The sequence below is a fragment of the Hermetia illucens genome, chromosome 2, assembly GCF_905115235.1.
Source record: "Hermetia illucens chromosome 2, iHerIll2.2.curated.20191125, whole genome shotgun sequence".
Lineage (NCBI taxonomy): Eukaryota > Metazoa > Arthropoda > Insecta > Diptera > Stratiomyidae > Hermetia > Hermetia illucens.
The window spans coordinates 105,279,190-105,298,392 of NC_051850.1; the positions used below are offsets into that span (position 1 = coordinate 105,279,190).

The 19,203-nt window shown below is 42.7% G+C and overlaps 1 protein-coding gene across 3 annotated transcripts in view; it reads left to right on the plus strand.

Moving 5' to 3' along the window:
- Positions 1-6,963: 6,963 nt before the first annotated feature.
- The window catches only part of LOC119649013 (alaserpin-like), a 33,011-nt gene continuing 20,771 nt past the window's right edge, over positions 6,964-19,203 (plus strand). For all 3 annotated transcript variants that reach the window (XR_005249077.1, XR_005249078.1, XM_038050964.1), the window contains exons 1-4: positions 6,964-7,953; positions 11,916-12,051; positions 18,250-18,362; positions 18,428-18,634. Coding sequence is in view for 1 of the 3 variants with exons in the window: in XM_038050964.1 (XP_037906892.1) it covers positions 7,075-7,953; positions 11,916-12,051; positions 18,250-18,362; positions 18,428-18,610 (1,311 nt within the window). In the remaining 2 variants the exon portion in view is untranslated. The remainder of the gene's footprint in view (positions 7,954-11,915; positions 12,052-18,249; positions 18,363-18,427; positions 18,635-19,203) is intronic.

The following is a 19,203-nucleotide window of genomic DNA, read 5'->3' on the forward strand; positions in this document are numbered from 1 at the left end:
GAGGGACTTCTGGCCGGCGCAGGACCCTTGAAACAGGTTGGCTAAGCTGGATTCTCTAAGAAAACCGAATGATACTTTCAAAAACGGTGGAGATTCTCCTGGAAGTGCATCAGCCGCGTAAACTAGTGATTGGATGGGGCAGAAGAGAGTTAGCAGTCTAGTACTTTTTAACAACGGCTAAAATGGGAAATATCTTACAAGTGAGTCTTACTCTCAGCTACACACCTGCCTCTTGCCAGGAGGTTAGGGTACTCTTCATGCCAAAACCTGGAAGAGATAATTATTCAAACCTAAAGATCTTCAGACAAATAACATTAACATCATTTTCGCTGAAATATCCGCAACGCACACACATTTGCAAAATGACGTTAAGGTAGAACCCGTTTGAAAAATAACCTGCTTATCAGCGTGGAAAGTCATGTGATTCCGCAAGAAAGGATAGCGTTGATGACAGGCTAGTTAACTGGGTCTATGGTATACTAACCCTGAGATCGTCGAGTGCAAAACTCTTGGTCACCGAAGCAACGAAAGGCCGCCCTCAAAAAAGTGGGCTACCAGAAGTTCTGTGGTTTATGTTGATTAACTTAAATACACCGGCCGCTCGAGAGCAGAATAGTATTCTCATGCAGGGTCTATATATCAGATAAAAACAAATAGTGGGATTTTTATTTCGAACAATAAACAACGGTCTTTCAGACTAAAGTATATGTAATCCTAACAGCAGTAATCTGTATGATTGACGAGCAATTGAAGGCCAGCCGCCAAGTTGCCCTGGGGCATGTAAAAATCGTTTGAACTCAACACGGTGGATACCCGATCACTGTGGTATACAAGGAAATTGAATCTCGTATGTCAAAAATACTTCTGCAAGTTTTTCTGACAGACATAGTTTGATATCGTGCTCATGACACTTGTAATGCCCAAACAATCAGTTCTTTGCAGTGAGGCTAGTTTACAGAGATAATTCTTTTAACTGACCTTAATTCAATTCAATTCAAATAGCTTTCATGGTCTAGGATTCCATTTCCGACAAATCACATCTTATTAAGAGCTCAGACATGGGCGTCTGCACATAGTACCATATCCCTTAGTTCTTGCGTCGGCGCAGGACACAAACAATTATAGGGTAAATAAGTAGAACCAGCTATGACGTTTCTCATTTTGTTGCCATTAACCTGGTAATGTAAGATGACCGTAACTAGGTTCTGGGAAAAGAATTGTCTCAGCATAGTTGCCTCTAACAGTTTTGACTTCAGAGCAGAAGCTCTCGGCCTTACAGTTCTTTCATTGTAAAAGATTTTAACCTCCTTAACTGACTTAACGTCACAAATTTTGCTAAATCGGTTCCGTAGCTCTTGCACCAGAAAAATGTAAGGGCAGTATGGCTTACTGCCAGCAGTAAGGAGAAGCTGACCAAGCTTAATGCTTTTCGCTTAGACTCATATGAAATAAATAACAGTTACATGTGTATGCCGGTCGGGGTTTGCTTCATATTGTACCGTTGAAGACTCAACCCCTCTCCGGCCCCCTTCATGATCGGTTTTACGGAGAATTGGAATATTTAGGATGCAACAGAGCTCATATCTTCATCCGTAAAGGGTCCAATCTCTGCAAGCAAAGTATTGTTATGTTTTCTATTAAACAAAATCTGTGGTTCGCAGTGCCTGGTTTGGGCAGATCCGATTTCGCAAACTGACATCAGCCAGATTGGTTCACGTCTTCAGCTTCACCATTTTCCGTTTGTTACGTTAAAGGAGCAAGAGAAGTTATTATCAGGGAGGATATGCCTTGTAGTCTTTTGCCAACGTGCTACTTTATGGTAACCCCATCAGTGCACTCAAAACGAGTGAGCCCATCGTGAAAACCTTCGTTCCAACATTTTTTCTCCAGAAGCATTCCCGGAAGGTAGGTAATTGTTCCTCCAATATTGGAGGAAACTCCGACTACAGCGGAAATGAAGCTGCAGTTTGCGCATACGTCCTATTCTTTCCCGGCTTCGTTTCCACATTCCTTTCGAAGGGACCAGCTTCGTTGAGATCTCTCTCACGGATTTAATCACCTACCAGCACACCGGTCCAAGACCATGCGAGAAACCTGGAAGTAGGCACTAATGCGGAGCACAACAAAGCTTTGTGCACCACAGATTTTTTAGTCCTGCCCTGGTTTCGCGCATCACGGCTGACGGAAGAGTCTGCTGGATTTAGTGCACGTCTCACAGGGGTTACCCGTCCCCCGTCCAATTTCGCTGGATATTATCTTACCTGGTGGTACAGCCGCGTCCATGTCTTTATTCTTGAGGAGCTGCACTTTCGTTCGCAATGTCCTCCTCTGTCGTCAGCCGGAACCTTGGCGAATTCACGGTGTCTGGGCCGCTTGGCTGCAGTTCCTCATACCAGCGTCAGAAAAGCAGTGTTCACCTCACAGGTTTCGCTGCTGAAGTGGAAATCAAACCTTTCATATATTTTTCTGTGGTGGGACCTGGATTTGGTGAGGCCTCCAAAATCTGCACTTGGATCGCAACTTGATTAGACTTCTTATCACTCCGTAGATTCCTTGTTCCCGTTCCGAGCAACCTTTTGTGAGTATGTCTAAAGTGGGGGAGAAGCTATAGCCTCTGAACACGCAGAATATCTCGTAAGAATCCGGGATATTCCGTTCCGCACACACATCCTCTAACAACAACTAACATAAAATAGGGACTGTCCCCGACTATCTCCCGTGGGACTGTTTGATATAGTTCCTGCAATTTCAACACAACCGCCACTCAGACTTCTTCGAAAGATATGAAAATTTCACGCTTTTCTCAGAAAATAGATTATTGTCAAAATCCTCAGGAAAGGCACCCATTTCGGATATGATATTATATTTTCTGGGTGCTTAGGCTAGTTCCCGCTATGAACCCTACTACATTGACCACTTTAATATCCATGTAGTAATGCGTGCAGTTGAAATACTGGCTCCATCTGCATTTCATTATTCAAGAATTCCTGCTGTGATCGGACATTGCGAAGGAATTATTAGCTACTATTATGACGACATATGTCGGATAGCTGAGTGGTTAGAGGGCAGGGCTGTCGTACGGAAGGTCCCGGATCAAATCTCGCTGGCGGCAGTGGGATTTGTATCGTGATTTGAGGACGGATACCAGTCGACTCAGCTGTGAATGAGTACCTGAGTCCAATCAGGGTAATAATTTCGGGCGAGCGTAATGCTGACCATATTGCCTCCAACAGTGTACTGTAGTGTACCGTTGCGGTTTTGAATGAAGTGCTCTAACACACTTCAAGGCCCTGATCCAATATGGTTGGTGTGCCAACGATTATTGTTATTATTATAACGACAAATGAACTATTACGTTCAGCATCGACATAAATGCTTACAGGAATCTGACCTCCAACATGGAATCCGTCATTGTCTCGATCTGTTCTTTTTATCGGTTACCTCCCTCACACGTTTACGTGGGGCACCGGAAAAGTGCAGTGGACCAAGATGTCATGGTTCTCAAACAATAAGACTGCCTTGAGAAGATCTGCTATCTTTATCTCCTAGTCATGGATCTTGACAAGGTGGTGAAAATAGTTAAAATCCTTAAGACCTTGTCTGAATATAGAGGCTTTTAAATAATTCGTATTGCAGGGGCAGGCTGGGGGTTGAGTAGGGCTGGCAACCCTACACGGAAAACTGAAGTCACAAAGCCACAACAGAAACCTCGGACTGGACGGATAACACAACGACGAATCCGGCAACGAAAAAGGAATAACGATTTGCGCATTTTCTCATGGAACGTGCTCTCCTGTACAGAGATGGAGCTGCCAAGCAGCTAGCCGATACCCTGTCTCAATATAGGGCTGATGTAGCAGTGTTACAGGAGATGCGTTCGACAAGGACCGGTCTCCAAGAGAAGAGTCGCTACACCATATATTATAGTGGCCGTCCAGTAAACTATGTGCTCGGCTTACTCAGCCAAAAAATGAAACCTGCTGTTATTGGCTTTGAAAACATAAGCGAACGGCTATGCACACCGCGCTTGCAAGGCAAATTTAGAAACATAAACGTCATTAACGTTGACGCCCCTACAGAGGATACTGCAGAGTCGGAGAAGGATACCTTCTACGAGGCAGTAGAACAAACCATCGAAGTCTGTCTTAGATATGATATCAAAATCATACTTGGGGATTTTAACAGCCAAGTAGGGAAGGAGCCCGTATTCAGTCGATACGTTGGCTCCCATAGCTTAAACGAAAATACAAATGATAACGGACTGCGGATTATTCAGTTAGAAGAATCGCACGAAATGGTTGTTGGAAGTACCTGGTTTGTACGGAAAGCGGTCCACAAACATACGTGTTGATCGAACGCCGCCACCTCTCAGCCTTGATGAATGTCAGAACATATACGGGGGCTTCTCGGACTCGGATCACTATCTCGTTGGCATGATGTTCCGAGTTCGAATAACAACACCACCTACAAACCCCTCTGACAATCAGGTGAGAGCTAGCACTGAAGCCATCCATTACACAGTCGTCCGCAACGCCTATAAGAGATCCTTGAAATGAAGCATCAACAAATGATCTTCACAATCACCTGAAGAACCTTATGATAAATACGACCACAAGCATACTTGGTCCCAGCCACAAAAAGAGTCGGAACGGCTGATTTGACGATGAATGTAAGCTAGCAATGGAACACAAGAATGCCGAATACCGAGTAATGTTGGATTCTCAAAGGACGCGGGCACGCGCAGAGACTAATCAAGAACTCCGGCGAGTGGAGAAGCAACTTCACAGACGGGAAAAGGAAGCCTGGGAAAATCAACAGGTTTGTGAACTCGAAAAGTACAGGGAGAAACCACACAAGGCGCGGAAGTTTTACCAACAAGTCAGCAGGATGAAGCCTTATACACCTCGCTGCTCATCCTGCCGAGATAAAGAGGGAAATCTGATTTCCGACAGAATGGGCATATTGGAGTTATGGGTTGAGTAATTTGATGAACATCGGCGAGTTAGGGGTCCCCCAACTGAAGGCGACGGGCAAATACTGCCACCACCAAGTATAGAAAAAGACTTAAAAATCATAAGTCGTCAGGAACCGATGGAATTACAGCCGAATGGGTTAAATATGGAGGCGACCAATTACACCAAGTGGTTCATCAACTTGTCCTCAAAGTATGGGATAGCGAATCAATGCCTGACGATTGGCAACGAGGCATTATCTGTCTCATACATAAAAAGGGGGATATCACACAGTGCAGCAATTATAGAAGTATCACGTTACTGAGTACCAACTAAAAGATATTCTCCGCTATCTTGCTAGGCCGGGTAACCCCATACGCCCAGAACATCCTTGGTCCATACCAAAGAGGCTTCACTACAGGCAAATCAGGAACAGATCAGATTTTCTCTCCGCGGCAAGCAATATGGACATCAATTGCACCATCTTTTCATCGACTTTAGAGCCGCCTATGATAGCATAGCCAGGGTAAAACTGTACACGGCCATGAGAGAATTCGGTATCCCGACGAAATTGACAAGACTGACTAGGCTGGCCCTGACCAATATGCCAGGCCAGGTGAAAGCAGCAGGATGACCCTCAAGACCATTCAACATCAACAACGGTCTACGACAAAGGGTTGTCCTATCGTGCGTCCTCTTTAACCTCTGATGCTGTGGTAAATGCAAGAGTTACGATCCTCTTTAAGTTTGCCAAACTACTGGCCTATGTTGATGATAACGTCCTCATGCGAAGAATCACCCGAGACGTACAAACTGCCTTCATCGAGATCGAGTATGCGCCGCGAGATCTTGGGCTGCACATCAATTAAGGCAAGACAATGTATATGGTGGCAACGTCAGCACCGAAAGCCAACCAACCAGCAACATCAAACCGCACTGGTCAAACGGCAAGAATAAAGGTAAGACAATACAACTTTGAGACCGTTGATAATTTCTCCTACCTAGGGTCGAAAATTACAGCCCATAACAGCTACGATGATGAAATCCGCGCACGGTTGTTGTCGGTTAACAGAGCCTATTTCAACTTACAAAAACTGTTCCGCTCGAAACGTCTCACCATAGGATCAAAGCTCTTACTGTAGTAAACGATGATCTAGCTAGTCCTTATGTATTTCTCAGAGGCTTGGGTTCTTAGCAAGAAAAATTGCAAACTCTTGACCGCGTTCGAGGGAAGGATGCTCCGAAGAATTTTTAGCCCCCTACATGAGGATGGACGATTCCGTAGCCTTCCTAACAACGAAATCTATGAGCGATACCATGACCGTCTGGTTGTGGATAAAATCCGATTTAATAGGTTACTGTGGGTGGGGCACTTAATTCGTATAGATGAAGATGATCCAGCTCCAAAAGTCTATAAGGACAATATCTATGGTAGAAAAAGAAGACGAAGCAGCCCCTGCCTGAGATGAAGCGATGGCAGGACGACATACAACTTTTAGGGATATAGAATTGGTAGACCTCGGCGCAAAACCGAGATGCCTGAAATTCCTTATTAAGTCAGGCCTAGACCGGATACCGGTTGCTGCTCCGTTGATGATGATGATGATTGCAGGGACAACGCCGTAAGATAACGAACCGGCACGAGGAAATCGCTTCGATTACACTAGCGATATCATCAAAACAAATGATGGACAGCATGCGTTTTGACTTTGTTTGTTGTTTGTTGTTATTATAATTTTTCAGTACAATTCTATCGACTCTACGAACATGGGTTTTATTCACTGCATCTAATGAACTGGACTCTGCAATACGGTTGAATTAAGTATTCGTAATTTGGTAGAAATTTAATTATCTCAACATAACATTAAATTGAGGGTGTTCCGCTTCCTCTGCGTTAATTCATTCAAAGATTTATTCAACTAACTAAACTTCAACTGGCTTCATGTTAAATGAAACTTGCCTGAGTTTCATTTGCATTACGCATTCCTCATTTTAGTAGGCTTTCCTTTGATTTATCCCTAATTATTGTCAAAAGTTCAATTTCGAAAAGTTTTAATTCAAAAAGTGTAAACATAAATCTTTAGTTCACAATTAATTTTTATTTAAAACAAAGTCAGAAAAGATGTCAAACAAACCCGATGGCCCCTCAGTCGTGGAAAACCGAAAGGCAATAACGTTCGGCTTAAAAGTTTACAAGCAAATATTGAAAGCAATGCCGAACCATACCAATTTATTGATCCCACCATTTGTACTTTACAAAGGTCTAGGACTTCTTAATTTGGTAGTACCCGATAGTGACAGTAAAGAGGAACTGGCAGCAGTTTTGGGGGCGAAAAGGAATCAACAAGACACTGCAAAAGTATTCTGGCGGATGATTTGCAAATATTTGAAAAGAGGCGGAAACAAACGCCCGATATTTCTGGCTCGATTGTTCATAGATAAGAAGTTTGAACTCAAAAAGGATACCAAGGAACTGATGAAAACTTACTTTAGGATATCGAGGAAAGCTATCGACATAGCGGATGCTAGCAGTATAGCTAATACCTTCAACCAATGGGCTAAACGGAAATCCGGAAATGCGATAACAAAAGTTGCCGAACCCAGTCAAATAGACACCAACCAAGAAATGTTCCTGGTGTGCATAACTACTTTTAAGGCTCGATGGCAATATCAGTTTTATAAGCCAAGCACTGCGAATGTCAACTTCCAAGTAAATGACACTCAAGTTGTGAAGGTGCCGATGATGTTCTTATCTAAAAAGAAACTCAGATATGGTGTCTTAGGAGATTTGCAGTTTTTCAATCTATATTTCAAGGACGATGAACACGCAATGTTTTTCATCCTCCCGAAAAATCTACAAGCATTCAGAGATGTTGAAAGCAAGATCGAGACTTTTGATATTATAGGATTGCGAAGGAGTATGACAATCTATGATATGTCAGTTGCTATTCCAAAGTTCAGAATCGAAATGCAGTTCCCATTGTCCGAATATGTAAGAAAGGTAGGAGTGACTTTTGAATCACTGAATACAAGGCGTCATCTTGAAATCTAATCAGCGATGATATCCCATAAAGGAGGCTTTTAAGACAAACAATTGCGATTATAAGGTTCTTTTATACTTTTTCCCAAATTACTGAAATTGCTTTTAAGGTATTTTTTTTAAAAAAAAAAAACTGTGAAATCGATTCAATGTCTGTCTGTCAGTCTTTTTTTCCGGATGTGGAAATCTTCCAAAGACACTAGTATACATGTGGCAGCATGTGAAACTATTAGCCACTAAAACCACCCTTAAGTCGCAAAGTATTACGTCGCGGAGTGGACGTGATTCTAGGATTTTCCTTACATGCCTTTCTGGCCTCCTCTGCCTCTCTCAACCTGTACTGAGTTAACTGCATTCCAGTTCTCCTGGCACACAAACATCTTCTCAGTTATATTTGAGAGTGTTCTGTTTCTCCTAATGTCTCCTCTAGAATCTTCCTTTTCTTCTGTGGAAGAAAACTTGCTCCGGAATACCGCCGCAACTGGAACAGGTGAACCCTCCAATTTAAAGCTATAATGGTATTTACAGAATCCACTACGTCCTGTGAAAAAAACTTCATGAGACAGCAGTTTATATCATCATGTGTTCTCTGCGGTCACTTGGTCTCAGATGGTTTTAAAACCACACATCACTCTTAAAGCGGTCTTTCTATAAACCATGCTCATCTTTTAAGCATTGCATATGGTATTCAATGCGTAGAACAGTATAGAGTCCACCACTTTACCTATAAGTAAGTCAATATTAGCATTGCCCGCCTTGGTGCAAATATGTATTTTGTAAGTGCTGCTTGGAATTCGGCCTTTCGTTAATCATGACCTCAAAGCTTTTGATTGCTGCTTTTGAAGTGATGATATGCTTCCCCATTCTGATACGAGCAGTGATTTTCGGTGATAAGCACCGCCTCCATCCTTCGCGAATGAAAGGTCTGATTCTTTCAGCCACTTCTTTCTGATTTCTTCGCACAAATAAAATTCCACATCCACCAGATGTTATGTAATACCACTATGTCAACGGCGTAACTCTCTATTGTAACCTCGCTGGCAATTGGGATATTGAGGATGTCATTATACATACATAATGTTCCACAATAGAAATCCCAAAACAGAGCCTTGTGGGACACCTGCGCAGACAACGTATTTATTGGATCCTTTGTCTATTTCGTGTCAGAGCTTTCTACCTGTTAAAAAGCTGCCGCCAAGCGCAGTTAAATAACTGAGTACACCAATTGCCGTCAAAGACCTCCTTTTAAGTTTCCAACTGGCCAAGTTAAACGTATTTTGCACGTCCCAGTGGGTCTATATCCGCCTCTACGTAAAGTTATTGGAAGCAGCTCCTCTTGATTCGCTGTGTAGCTAGCTTCTGGTTTCTTGGAGCTCTTTTGTAAATACTTTCCTTCACCTCGTTGCCTCCATTGTTCTCTGGCCAGCTCGTCTAGCCCGATGAGGCGCTAACCCAGAATCAGACAATTCACTATTCCACCAGCAGTTGGGCCTTCTACTGGGGAATGTAAAACGACCCCACAATAATGAGTCACATGCCGTGACGATACATTCCGTGATATGGAGGTCGCTCTCCGTGGGTGTGCCTGGTATAGTATCCAGGAACCAAAGAAAAATTAATTAATGTTTGCCCGTCAATTGTATTCGCAGGCCAACCTGACATTCTCCTCATTCTCGGACGAGCAGGTCTTCAATCGCTTGGATTGCTTTCTAAGCCAAAGACGATTGCCTTGTAATCGCTGTGGGTGCAGTGTTCACTGACGTTCCAGGGCGTACCACGAGCTAGCGAGGGACTAACTAAAGTCAGATCTACTACCGAACCAGACCCCCTTTCCGGTAAGTATTAACCTGACCATCGCTAGCCAATATGGTATCTAACTACACGAACCCTCCAAGAGACAAAACCCTCTTGCTTTCGCCTGCTTGCCGATTCTGTTACCCACCGCCGACGCTTTTGGTTTCCGTCCTTGTGGATGCAAGACCAATCTGTTCAACATGTTTTCGAATACACCCAACGCCAGGCTTGGAAGAGCGTCGAAGCTATAAACATACCGTATGCCGTCTTTTCCCATAAAGCCGCACCACCTGTAGGATCGCCTCCATTATTGTTAGGGTTCGCTTATACCTCATACCTTCGACTTATGCATGGTCTGCGAAGGCAGACCCCACTTCCACACTGCATTTATCGTCTTTTTTAACTCAGGACATTTGCAGCTTCCGACGATATACCCACTCTCCAGGCCCTCCTTTTCACTGCACAACACGCATTTCTGGGCAATGTGACCCGTTTCCCTACAACGTCTGCATCGGTCAGACTGATCAATAGCACTGGTGCATACTCTCGCCAGATGTCCGTAAAAAAAGACAATTCAAGCATCTTTTTCTTCTTCTTTCTATGGCAGCAGACAACTTAACTAATAGACAGCTTCTCAAGATTCAGTAACATTTGCATTGCATCTGCTGTAGTCTATTTATCGCTGTAGTCTGATTATATCTTTGTGGCAAACTTTTCTAAGATTGACAATAGCGATCTCCTGTGAGTCATCCAACTTAAACTAAGGCACTATACAGAGTGATTTCTGTCCTAGATTGTGAGCACGCACTTCAGCACTCTCCCTTGCTAAATGTGTTGCTTGGTTGGGGAAATTTTGAGTTTGGCTTTCACCGGATTATCAAGATTTTCGTACGAGAGAAATTATTAGATCTGCAGTAACTGCAGGTGCAACTATTAATAACTCTGTGTAGAAACCGTCAAGACCGGTGGCTTCACCCCGTTTGAGGGCATCGATGGCGCAAATGATTTCTCTTCTGCTTGGAGGAACAGTTCGTATCCGCATGATACGGTGACTAGCCATTTCATCCACAAGAGGGGGAACCCCACCGGATGTGATACGGCTAAGAACCGTGGTGAAGTGTTTTTTCTACCTCTTCAGCTGCTCGTCATCGCGGAAGTCGACTATTATGGTCCCAGGACCATCGAAAGATTTACGAGCACATGAAAGTTGTTTCGCGATGCGGTATACACTTCTGATTTTTTTTGGTAGCAATAAAATTTCGAAAATTTGCAGGTTGCTAGCCCACAAATTCCTACCCCTCTCAGTCGCCTCTTACGACAACCAGGCAAGGCTTTGAGTGTATCCTTAAGCCTAAACTCACAGGACATCGCCTAAGTAATCCACTTGATATTGTCGATCAAGGGTGTGCTTGATCACCAACAAAAACCACTGGTATTGGAGTTGCGAGGCCTTACCGGACAAATTTTCCATTCCTTTTGTTTTACATTTTTATTATATTTTCCAGGTAAACCCGCAGAGCAAAAGGACAACATACAGGAAGAACAAATCGAGTTTCCTGGTCGCACGGAATATGATCGCGCGTGCCTCCCTGGATGCGCATATGCAAAAATACGATGAAGAGTATGTTCTGGGCACATTTGTGATGTACTAGTGTATCGATAGCGCCTAAATGGTTTTCTTGTATACGCGATTTAGGAACGGCTAATGTGCGATGCAAACAAATTCAAACAATACGCCAAACAGAACCTCCTGTCAGGCCTGGCGAGAGGGGTGGAAAAGGAGGGAGATTCCCCCGCCCGCGAAATTTTCTCGGTGCGCGGAACTGAAATTTCAATGAAAAGTAGGGATAATAGAATTCGCATACCCAATCCGACTAATTTTCACCCCGCGCCCCGATTTTTGCATAATTTGTTCCCCGCGCCAGAAATTTCTCTCTGCAGCCCTGCCTCCTGCATGTAGTTTTTTTCCCAATTTCCCGCAAATTCGTTCCAATTCAATTTCAACAAATATTTTTGAATTATTATAGTTTCTATTGCTAAATTAATAAATAAATAAATCAGAATCCACACTTTAAACAACCTGCATCTAATTATATTTTTACATTTATTGTTTCTTTTATTTCATGCAGGCAGGCCTGAATTTGACGTTTTCGCCTCGTTCAAAATTTACAGAATTTACACCACGGCCAACCAACCTGCAGCAAGGGTTCCTCTCAGCAGTCATAGATGTTCAAGAAGGAGGACTAGCTACAGACGGCTACGGTTGTAAGTTAACATCAAATCTTTTGGTACATGTTTACGTTTATACTGCATAAACCTTAAAAAATTAAAGGTCGAAAAGTCTAGTTAACTTTCGAATAACAAAAGGCCTTTCTTCATACGTAGGAATTACGATTATTATGTGAATCCCGAAACTTCAGAACTCGCATTTGCTGCTATTGTAGTACACATAGGACCAAACCTCGAAGCGAACCACAAATAATTATCTAGACCCCCCAGTTACATAAAACCTCATATCATATCAAATCATATTCCCGTATACTCGTAACCATTTCTGCTTTGAATTGTGAATTTCATATCATTGAATTGCATAGCCCACTAAAATTGTCCTGTTTTCAAGCAGCTGCTTATTTATTTTTAACGCCCCTTTTGTACGGGGGTCCACCAATTCTTTCATACCTTCCTTTGCCATTATAGAAAGTAACTAAGAGTAATAGCAATTTGTGGTATAGCTCAGCTCGATGATCCGCATCCACCTCTATGGCATTCAAATGTGGTAGCATGAAAATGAACCCTAACCAACATCGGCCCCTCTGTACCCACAGTAGTATCTTCTACCATCTAGCGTCAAAAGACTGGCACGGTTTCATTCGATTTTTGGTGCTGAAAACCAACGCCGAACCCGAAGTCGAAATGCCATAAAGCTGGATTTTCGCTCTGGTATGGTTCGCTGATTAGCACTAGGTCAGCTTCCGCCTCCGCAGCGATCTTCCCTAGCAACTCATGAGCAGTTACACTCCTGAGGTTGCAGTATATGTAACGTTAAAGCCAGCCACAGTCACCGCAGTAGTACCACTTGACAAGAGCTACTTGTATTCTTATTCTACTAAACAGAAGGATACTAAACAATTTCGGTAACTTTAACCACACCGAGGTTAAGAATTTGCAGAGGTGTATTACCTCCGCCTATCCGGGCACTAATTACCTCTGGGCATTTACGCTTGATGGACTCTTCCACTTCGGTCTTCTTCGGTCTAAGACAGTCTAGATTTTGGATATCCCAAGGGCATATAGGCTCTAGGTTAAGAACTAACTTTTCTTAATATGAGGTAACGGACTGTCTTTCTAAACAGAAACAATTTTTTTTGCCATCAACGTGCCCAAAAACCCGCCGGCCATGACGGTCTTGCTACAGAACTTTCGCTTGCGGCTCATACAATTAATATTGCCGTTAATCCGTAAATCCTGGTAATCCGAAATTTTTCTCAATGAGTGGAAGGAAGGGGCGATCATTAAGATCCCAAGAAAGTTATCGTTTTTGAATTCAGAGATGGGAGGAGTATTTTGGCATTTCTTTCTGCCACGAAAATATTAGCTAGTGTCTCGTTTACTCGTATACCAGTCTCCTTCCTCCTAAACTAGGAAGGAGACCGAACAAAACTCACGAAACAGACTGCAGCTATCACAAATTGATAATTTCCAATACGATAGTATTAGATAGAAATACTCAGCTTTTTTCAGGCCCATAGAAAATCAGTTATATTCTTAGTGAGGAGAATCAGTATCTATTGTAATAGAGGATCATTTTCACTTTATTACTAAGACAAAGAATGCTTTAAGGATTTCAAACTACGCTTTAGGCCGTAGCTAATGTTTCCACCTTAAATACAACCTAAAGTAATTAGAACCATAATCAGATCAATTATGGATCATGTAGCTGGTTACCTAGCGTTTCACTTCCCGCAGTTCAACTCAGACGATATTTAGGCCTTATATGCTTGATACTCTCAAATCGTGTTGTCCTGCAATCTATCTGACAGGAATTGTTTCATCCTGTAATAAACCGTAGTGATAACGATCTGAACATCAGAGAACCTGTGGCCGCCAAGAACTTGCCAGACCAACAAACTTTGATCCCGCAGATTTGTATACCTGGAACATTATCAAGGACAACGTTTACATAAAATGGAATGAGCAGTACAACATTTTTTACTTCTTTCCGAAAATTCCTCAGGATAGCCTCTGGTTTATCCTTTCTGATCTAAAAGGTATATGGTTGAAGATTACCATTTGGTGGGGTATAGAGCTTCTACCACACCTACACGCCTTCGTTTCAGGTTATTATTATCTATCCACAGGCGAAAATAAAGGCTTGAAGCCTCCGAGTAGCAGTGGGGGTCACTTTCTATGTGCTACTCCCAAGAACACTAGCACAGGACAGTCTCAACTTGATTTTAATGTTAGGATCACTGCATTTCCAGATTTCAGATAAAGCAGCGAAAGGCGTCATAGTCCATTGAATTTCATCGTGTTCTCCGAACAAGACAGCATGAAGAACGTCGTTGATATCAAGACGAAACAATATCGGTGACAAGATGGAACCCTGGCGAACTTCACTTTCGACCCCAAATTTCCCTGAGATTTTATCTCGATGCAGCACCTGACAGTTGGCACCAATATATGTCCCTCTGATATTACTAGTTTCTCCGATAAGCCCCTCCTCCTTAAAGCATGCCACATATACTCTATGTTTACGCTTCCGAAGGCTTTCTCGAAATCAATGAAGAGCAGGTTAAGCGAAGATCGAAGATCTAAACCACTCGCACTGTCCTTAAATAATTTGTAGAGGTCAATGACAGAAGATTGCGGAATGAAAACCAGCCTGCTCTCATTCGATCAAGCTTTCGGAGCAAGATGTTGTCAGACCCCATCTTGATATTCAGTCCACCCATTACAACCACAATGTCATCTTTAGGAAGACTAACCCGAACTGATTGTAAATGCTTGTAGAAAGTATCCTCCACTATATCGGAAGTCTCCTTTGGTGCATAGTATTGTACAATTGCGATGCTCCTTAACCTATACCGGAATCTTGCAGTTAGAAGTCTGTCAGAAACCAGCTCTCCGGTCAAAAGAGCATTGAACATTGGATTCGGAGCAGAATGCTATTTGCTTGTATTAGACAAATATCACACAAGTGAAATATGCCGACTCTTTCCGAGAGGACACTTCGTCTCTATGTCCATTACAAATCACCGAGGCTGTAATAAGCTTGTTGCTTACGCATAATCCACTATTCGGCGCCATCAGCTCCTTCCATGATGTTTCCTTATTTCTGATGTGGTCCAAATGGGTATCAAATCAGCTTATTTGCTCTCTCGCAGATCGTATAGACGATACAGTTTGAAAGAAAATGTTCTCCTGCAAGTGGCACAACGCAAGCTCGAGTTCATCGAGCTCGAAATAGTGTTCTTGATTCTAATTTTCTGCAATTTCGGCAACCTCGACTTGTGGGAGCAGGTAGTGCCCATCCCCTATTACCTGGAGTATTGCTGTTACGTAGAGCAAGAAGTACTCGTGGTTCCCGATGATATGAAATTAACCGAATCCCATACTTAGCTCTTGATCCTTCTGCATGGACATTCGCTCCTCGTGGTATCTCTTTGAAATGGCCAGTTTTTCTTATCACCTCGCCTATGATCTTACTCAAATCATCAATATTCAGGAACTTTAGTTCATCTCCTCGACCACATAGAGCAGCCGCCATTCTGGTCTATTTTGTGTCCACTTCATTCGATTTCCGCGATCAAGCTATCGACATTCACTTTGGTGAAGCACGACCATCGTGTTGACCGACTTGATGACCTCATACAGTTTTTACGCGCTGTAATACTGCATGGTAACTGCACAAACTTTACCACCGCTTTCAGGGTGAACTTCACGGATCCGTACCAATGGCCACTCTGTAGCTGGGGTATTTCGTTGTCGGATAAGCACTAGTTGTCCCGGCTTCACGTTAAGTGTGCTTACACTAGATTGGAGATGGAGCAGATATTCCTGAGACCGGCTAGTTCAGACCATTTGGTGAATTTCTTTTAGCTATTGCTAATGTTCATAGATGTCCCGTTGTGATCTATCGTATTCCGGTAATGCCTTTAACGATCGTTGTACCAAAAAGTACCCGATGTCAATGCTTCGATGTCCTCAGGATTACTAGATAATGGAACTAGAAGCCTTGAATTCAAGCAAGCCGCAATCTCGCACAGCAGGTTCAAATTCTTCGCACGTCGGGATTATTTTCTCCATACCGAATACACACCTAAGCTTCAGTTTTGTTGATTGTAATACAACTTCCCACAAACCGCCGAAATGTGAGGTTGCCACCGGTGTAAACCGCCAGAAGGTCACCTGGGGTGATTCAGGAAGATCGGCCATCAGTTGCTGTCCGCGGCTTTTGGCGTACCTTACACAAGTAAAGCAATGATTCAGTTCATTCCGTATACTTCCCTGCGCTTCCCGTATTATCATGTAAGTAACGTGGTGTTCTCTTGGCAAGATAAGCGGATGTTTAGTTCTTCTGATATATCGGCTAATGGCAAATTAATGATCAACGAACGGATACACCTTTTGTAGACCGTCTGCAGCGGATTGTTTTTGACCACGTCCTCGATTTCTTGTCAAATTCAGCCTTTTATGCCAATTGAAGAATCTGTAATGCACTTCTTTCGTACTCTTTTAAAGAGATAATTCCTTTTTCTTTCGTCACAGACCGAAGGACATATGCCGACACCCTTACCAGCTTTTGAATTGAATTGAAATTGAAGAAAAGTGATCTAGTATATCACACCCCTTGGCCCGCTGGAAAATCACAACACTTCTTGAACATGCGAGGCATCGAGACCATTCCACTATACAGGGTGCAGCGTGTGGAGAAGAAAGGCTATCATTTTCATCAGTTCGGTTAATAGAAGAGCTCCATTCCAATTGTGAGAGAGTTATTTTTGCTTTCAGCAATTTTACACGAATCTTGGCCCACAACAAGATAATATTTACTTCCCCTTGAATGTCTAGTGTCTTAAGGTAAGCGATTCCCGCATACGCAACCATAACACTAACCCCACATACCGCCACCATCCCCTCCCTTCAGACCTCCTAACCCTTTCCTCCCAAAACAGCAGTTATCGCGGCGGGAAGATGATCATATTCAACCGCCCATACGATCGACATCGCCCTGGCCTCGTCTACTCCACCGCCCAGTAACACCACCTTCCTCTATATGTATCCTTCCTCCATCCATTCATGCAACACAATTATCCAACGAACAAACAACAACATAATAGGGGTTTTTCCTGACTTTCCCCTCTATAGCATTAGCCATAGGATAAATTAATACCCCCGTAAATTAAGTCTAGTATTAAGCAAAATGTTAATTTCTAGGTAAAGTTAAGCTGTTAGAGATAAGTCTAGTATTAATTTTAGTCATAAACTACCTGTAACAAAATCAAACAAAATAAATTGAATGTGTTAAGAAAAAAAAAAGGTAGGCGACAGCGGTATATACAGACTCTGATGCGTCGGAGTATACATGTAGTTCGTTTCTTTTACTTCAAGCGCTTCAATTGGTTCAGAAACTCTTCCGCTGGGATATCATCCAAGTTAATTCCGGATTCCCATATCGTTTGCGTTAAGGTCATCGTAACCACTGGAGCTAACCACTGCAATGGCTCGTGTATGACTGCAATGGTCTGTTAAGCGATTCTGATTCCGTTCCATATATGGTGATTTTGATCTTCTGAATACGATTCCACATCAGGAACTTAACTCCTTAGGAACGTTATCTGAGAAGTCAAAGATTGAATTAAATTGCAAAAAAGTCAGAAAGAAAAGAAGTTCTCTCGAGGGTCGTTATAAACCAAATCAGTGTGTGAGCACTGTTAGTTTTCTAGGGCATTAAGTGTTAAAACAAAATATATTTATCGGTGAACCGAGACTTGTCCATTTTAACACTCCCAATTTACTTATTCTTCAGAGTATTGGGCTACTTTTTATTTGACAATTAATGAGCCATTCGGAAAATACCTATAATTAAAGAATCCATTTGGATCAGAGCCCTGAAGTCTGTTTGAGCACTTCATGCATGACTGTAACCGTACACTACAGGATTATAGTACCCTATAGGAGACAATGTGGTCAGCATTGCGCTCGCCCGCGATTATTTCCCTAATTTGACTCAGGTACTCATTCTCAGCTGAGTCGACTGGTATCCGACATCAAATCACGATACAAATTCCACTGCCACTGTAAGATTTCAACCGCGACTTTCCGTACAATAGCCTTGTACTCTAAGCATTCCAGCTAACCAGACACTATGTTCTGGTTGCTAGAAAAGCAGAGTAATCGATATCATTCACACTAAGGAAACTGAAGTTTCCATTTTTCACCAGCTATTCATATTCATTTCAGGGGAGTCAGGCGATACCAACCCGACAGTCACTCTCAACCGTCCATTTTTCTATGCTGTTATGTCGGCGAAACACCGAGTATTCCTTTGGGGATGTGTTTCAAATCCATCTACGGTGAGTAGCAACTATATCTGCACCGCTATTCTAAAAGTAAATTTGAAATGTTCTGTTTTTTGTAGAAATCGAGGACGACGGTGAAAGACATAATTGAAAACCCTGAAGTCTTTCAGCGCCAGCCCGCAGATATCAAATGTGAGTGTTCCCGAAGTGCCAGGACCAAGAAACGTTCGAAATGTTCGAAAAGAAAAGTTCAAAGGAAAAACTCTTCAGATTCTAATACAGAACCACAAGAGGATAGCTAAAAGCCTTTAGCTGGTCATAATATGGTATGAATTAATTGCAATACAGAATCACGCCAATAAGTACATACATCCAGTTGCGTACCCCGTCCACCACAGTGATCTTATTGGATCTCAATTTTTAAGGTTTTGTGTTAAACAAAACCTTATTAGAATCGAGTCGGTGTCTGTGTGTCCGTCTTTTTTAAGGTTTTGTGTGAAACAAAACCTTATTAGAATCGAGACGGTGTCTGTCTGTCCGTCTGTCCGTCTGTCTGTCTGTCTGTCTGTCTTTTTTTTTTTTTTTTTTTTTTTTTGAGGAGGTGGAAATCTTCGAAAAGATACTGGTCTGGACACACCAGCGTGTGGGATTTTTACCCACTAAAACCACCCCCGACTCCCTCCCTGCCCCGCGGAACCACCATAAGGTATTACATCACGGGGCGGAGTCAGCTCACTCTAGCTTTGTCACCTTTCTTCTATACGCGGCGCACGTGACCGCGTTTTTCTCCTCTCCTCTGCGTTTCGCAGTTTATTTTGGATAGATGCGATCATGGAGTTTACCGCATCCCAATTCTCTTGATGTGCTAGCATTTTCGGCACCAGATTTTCTGGTA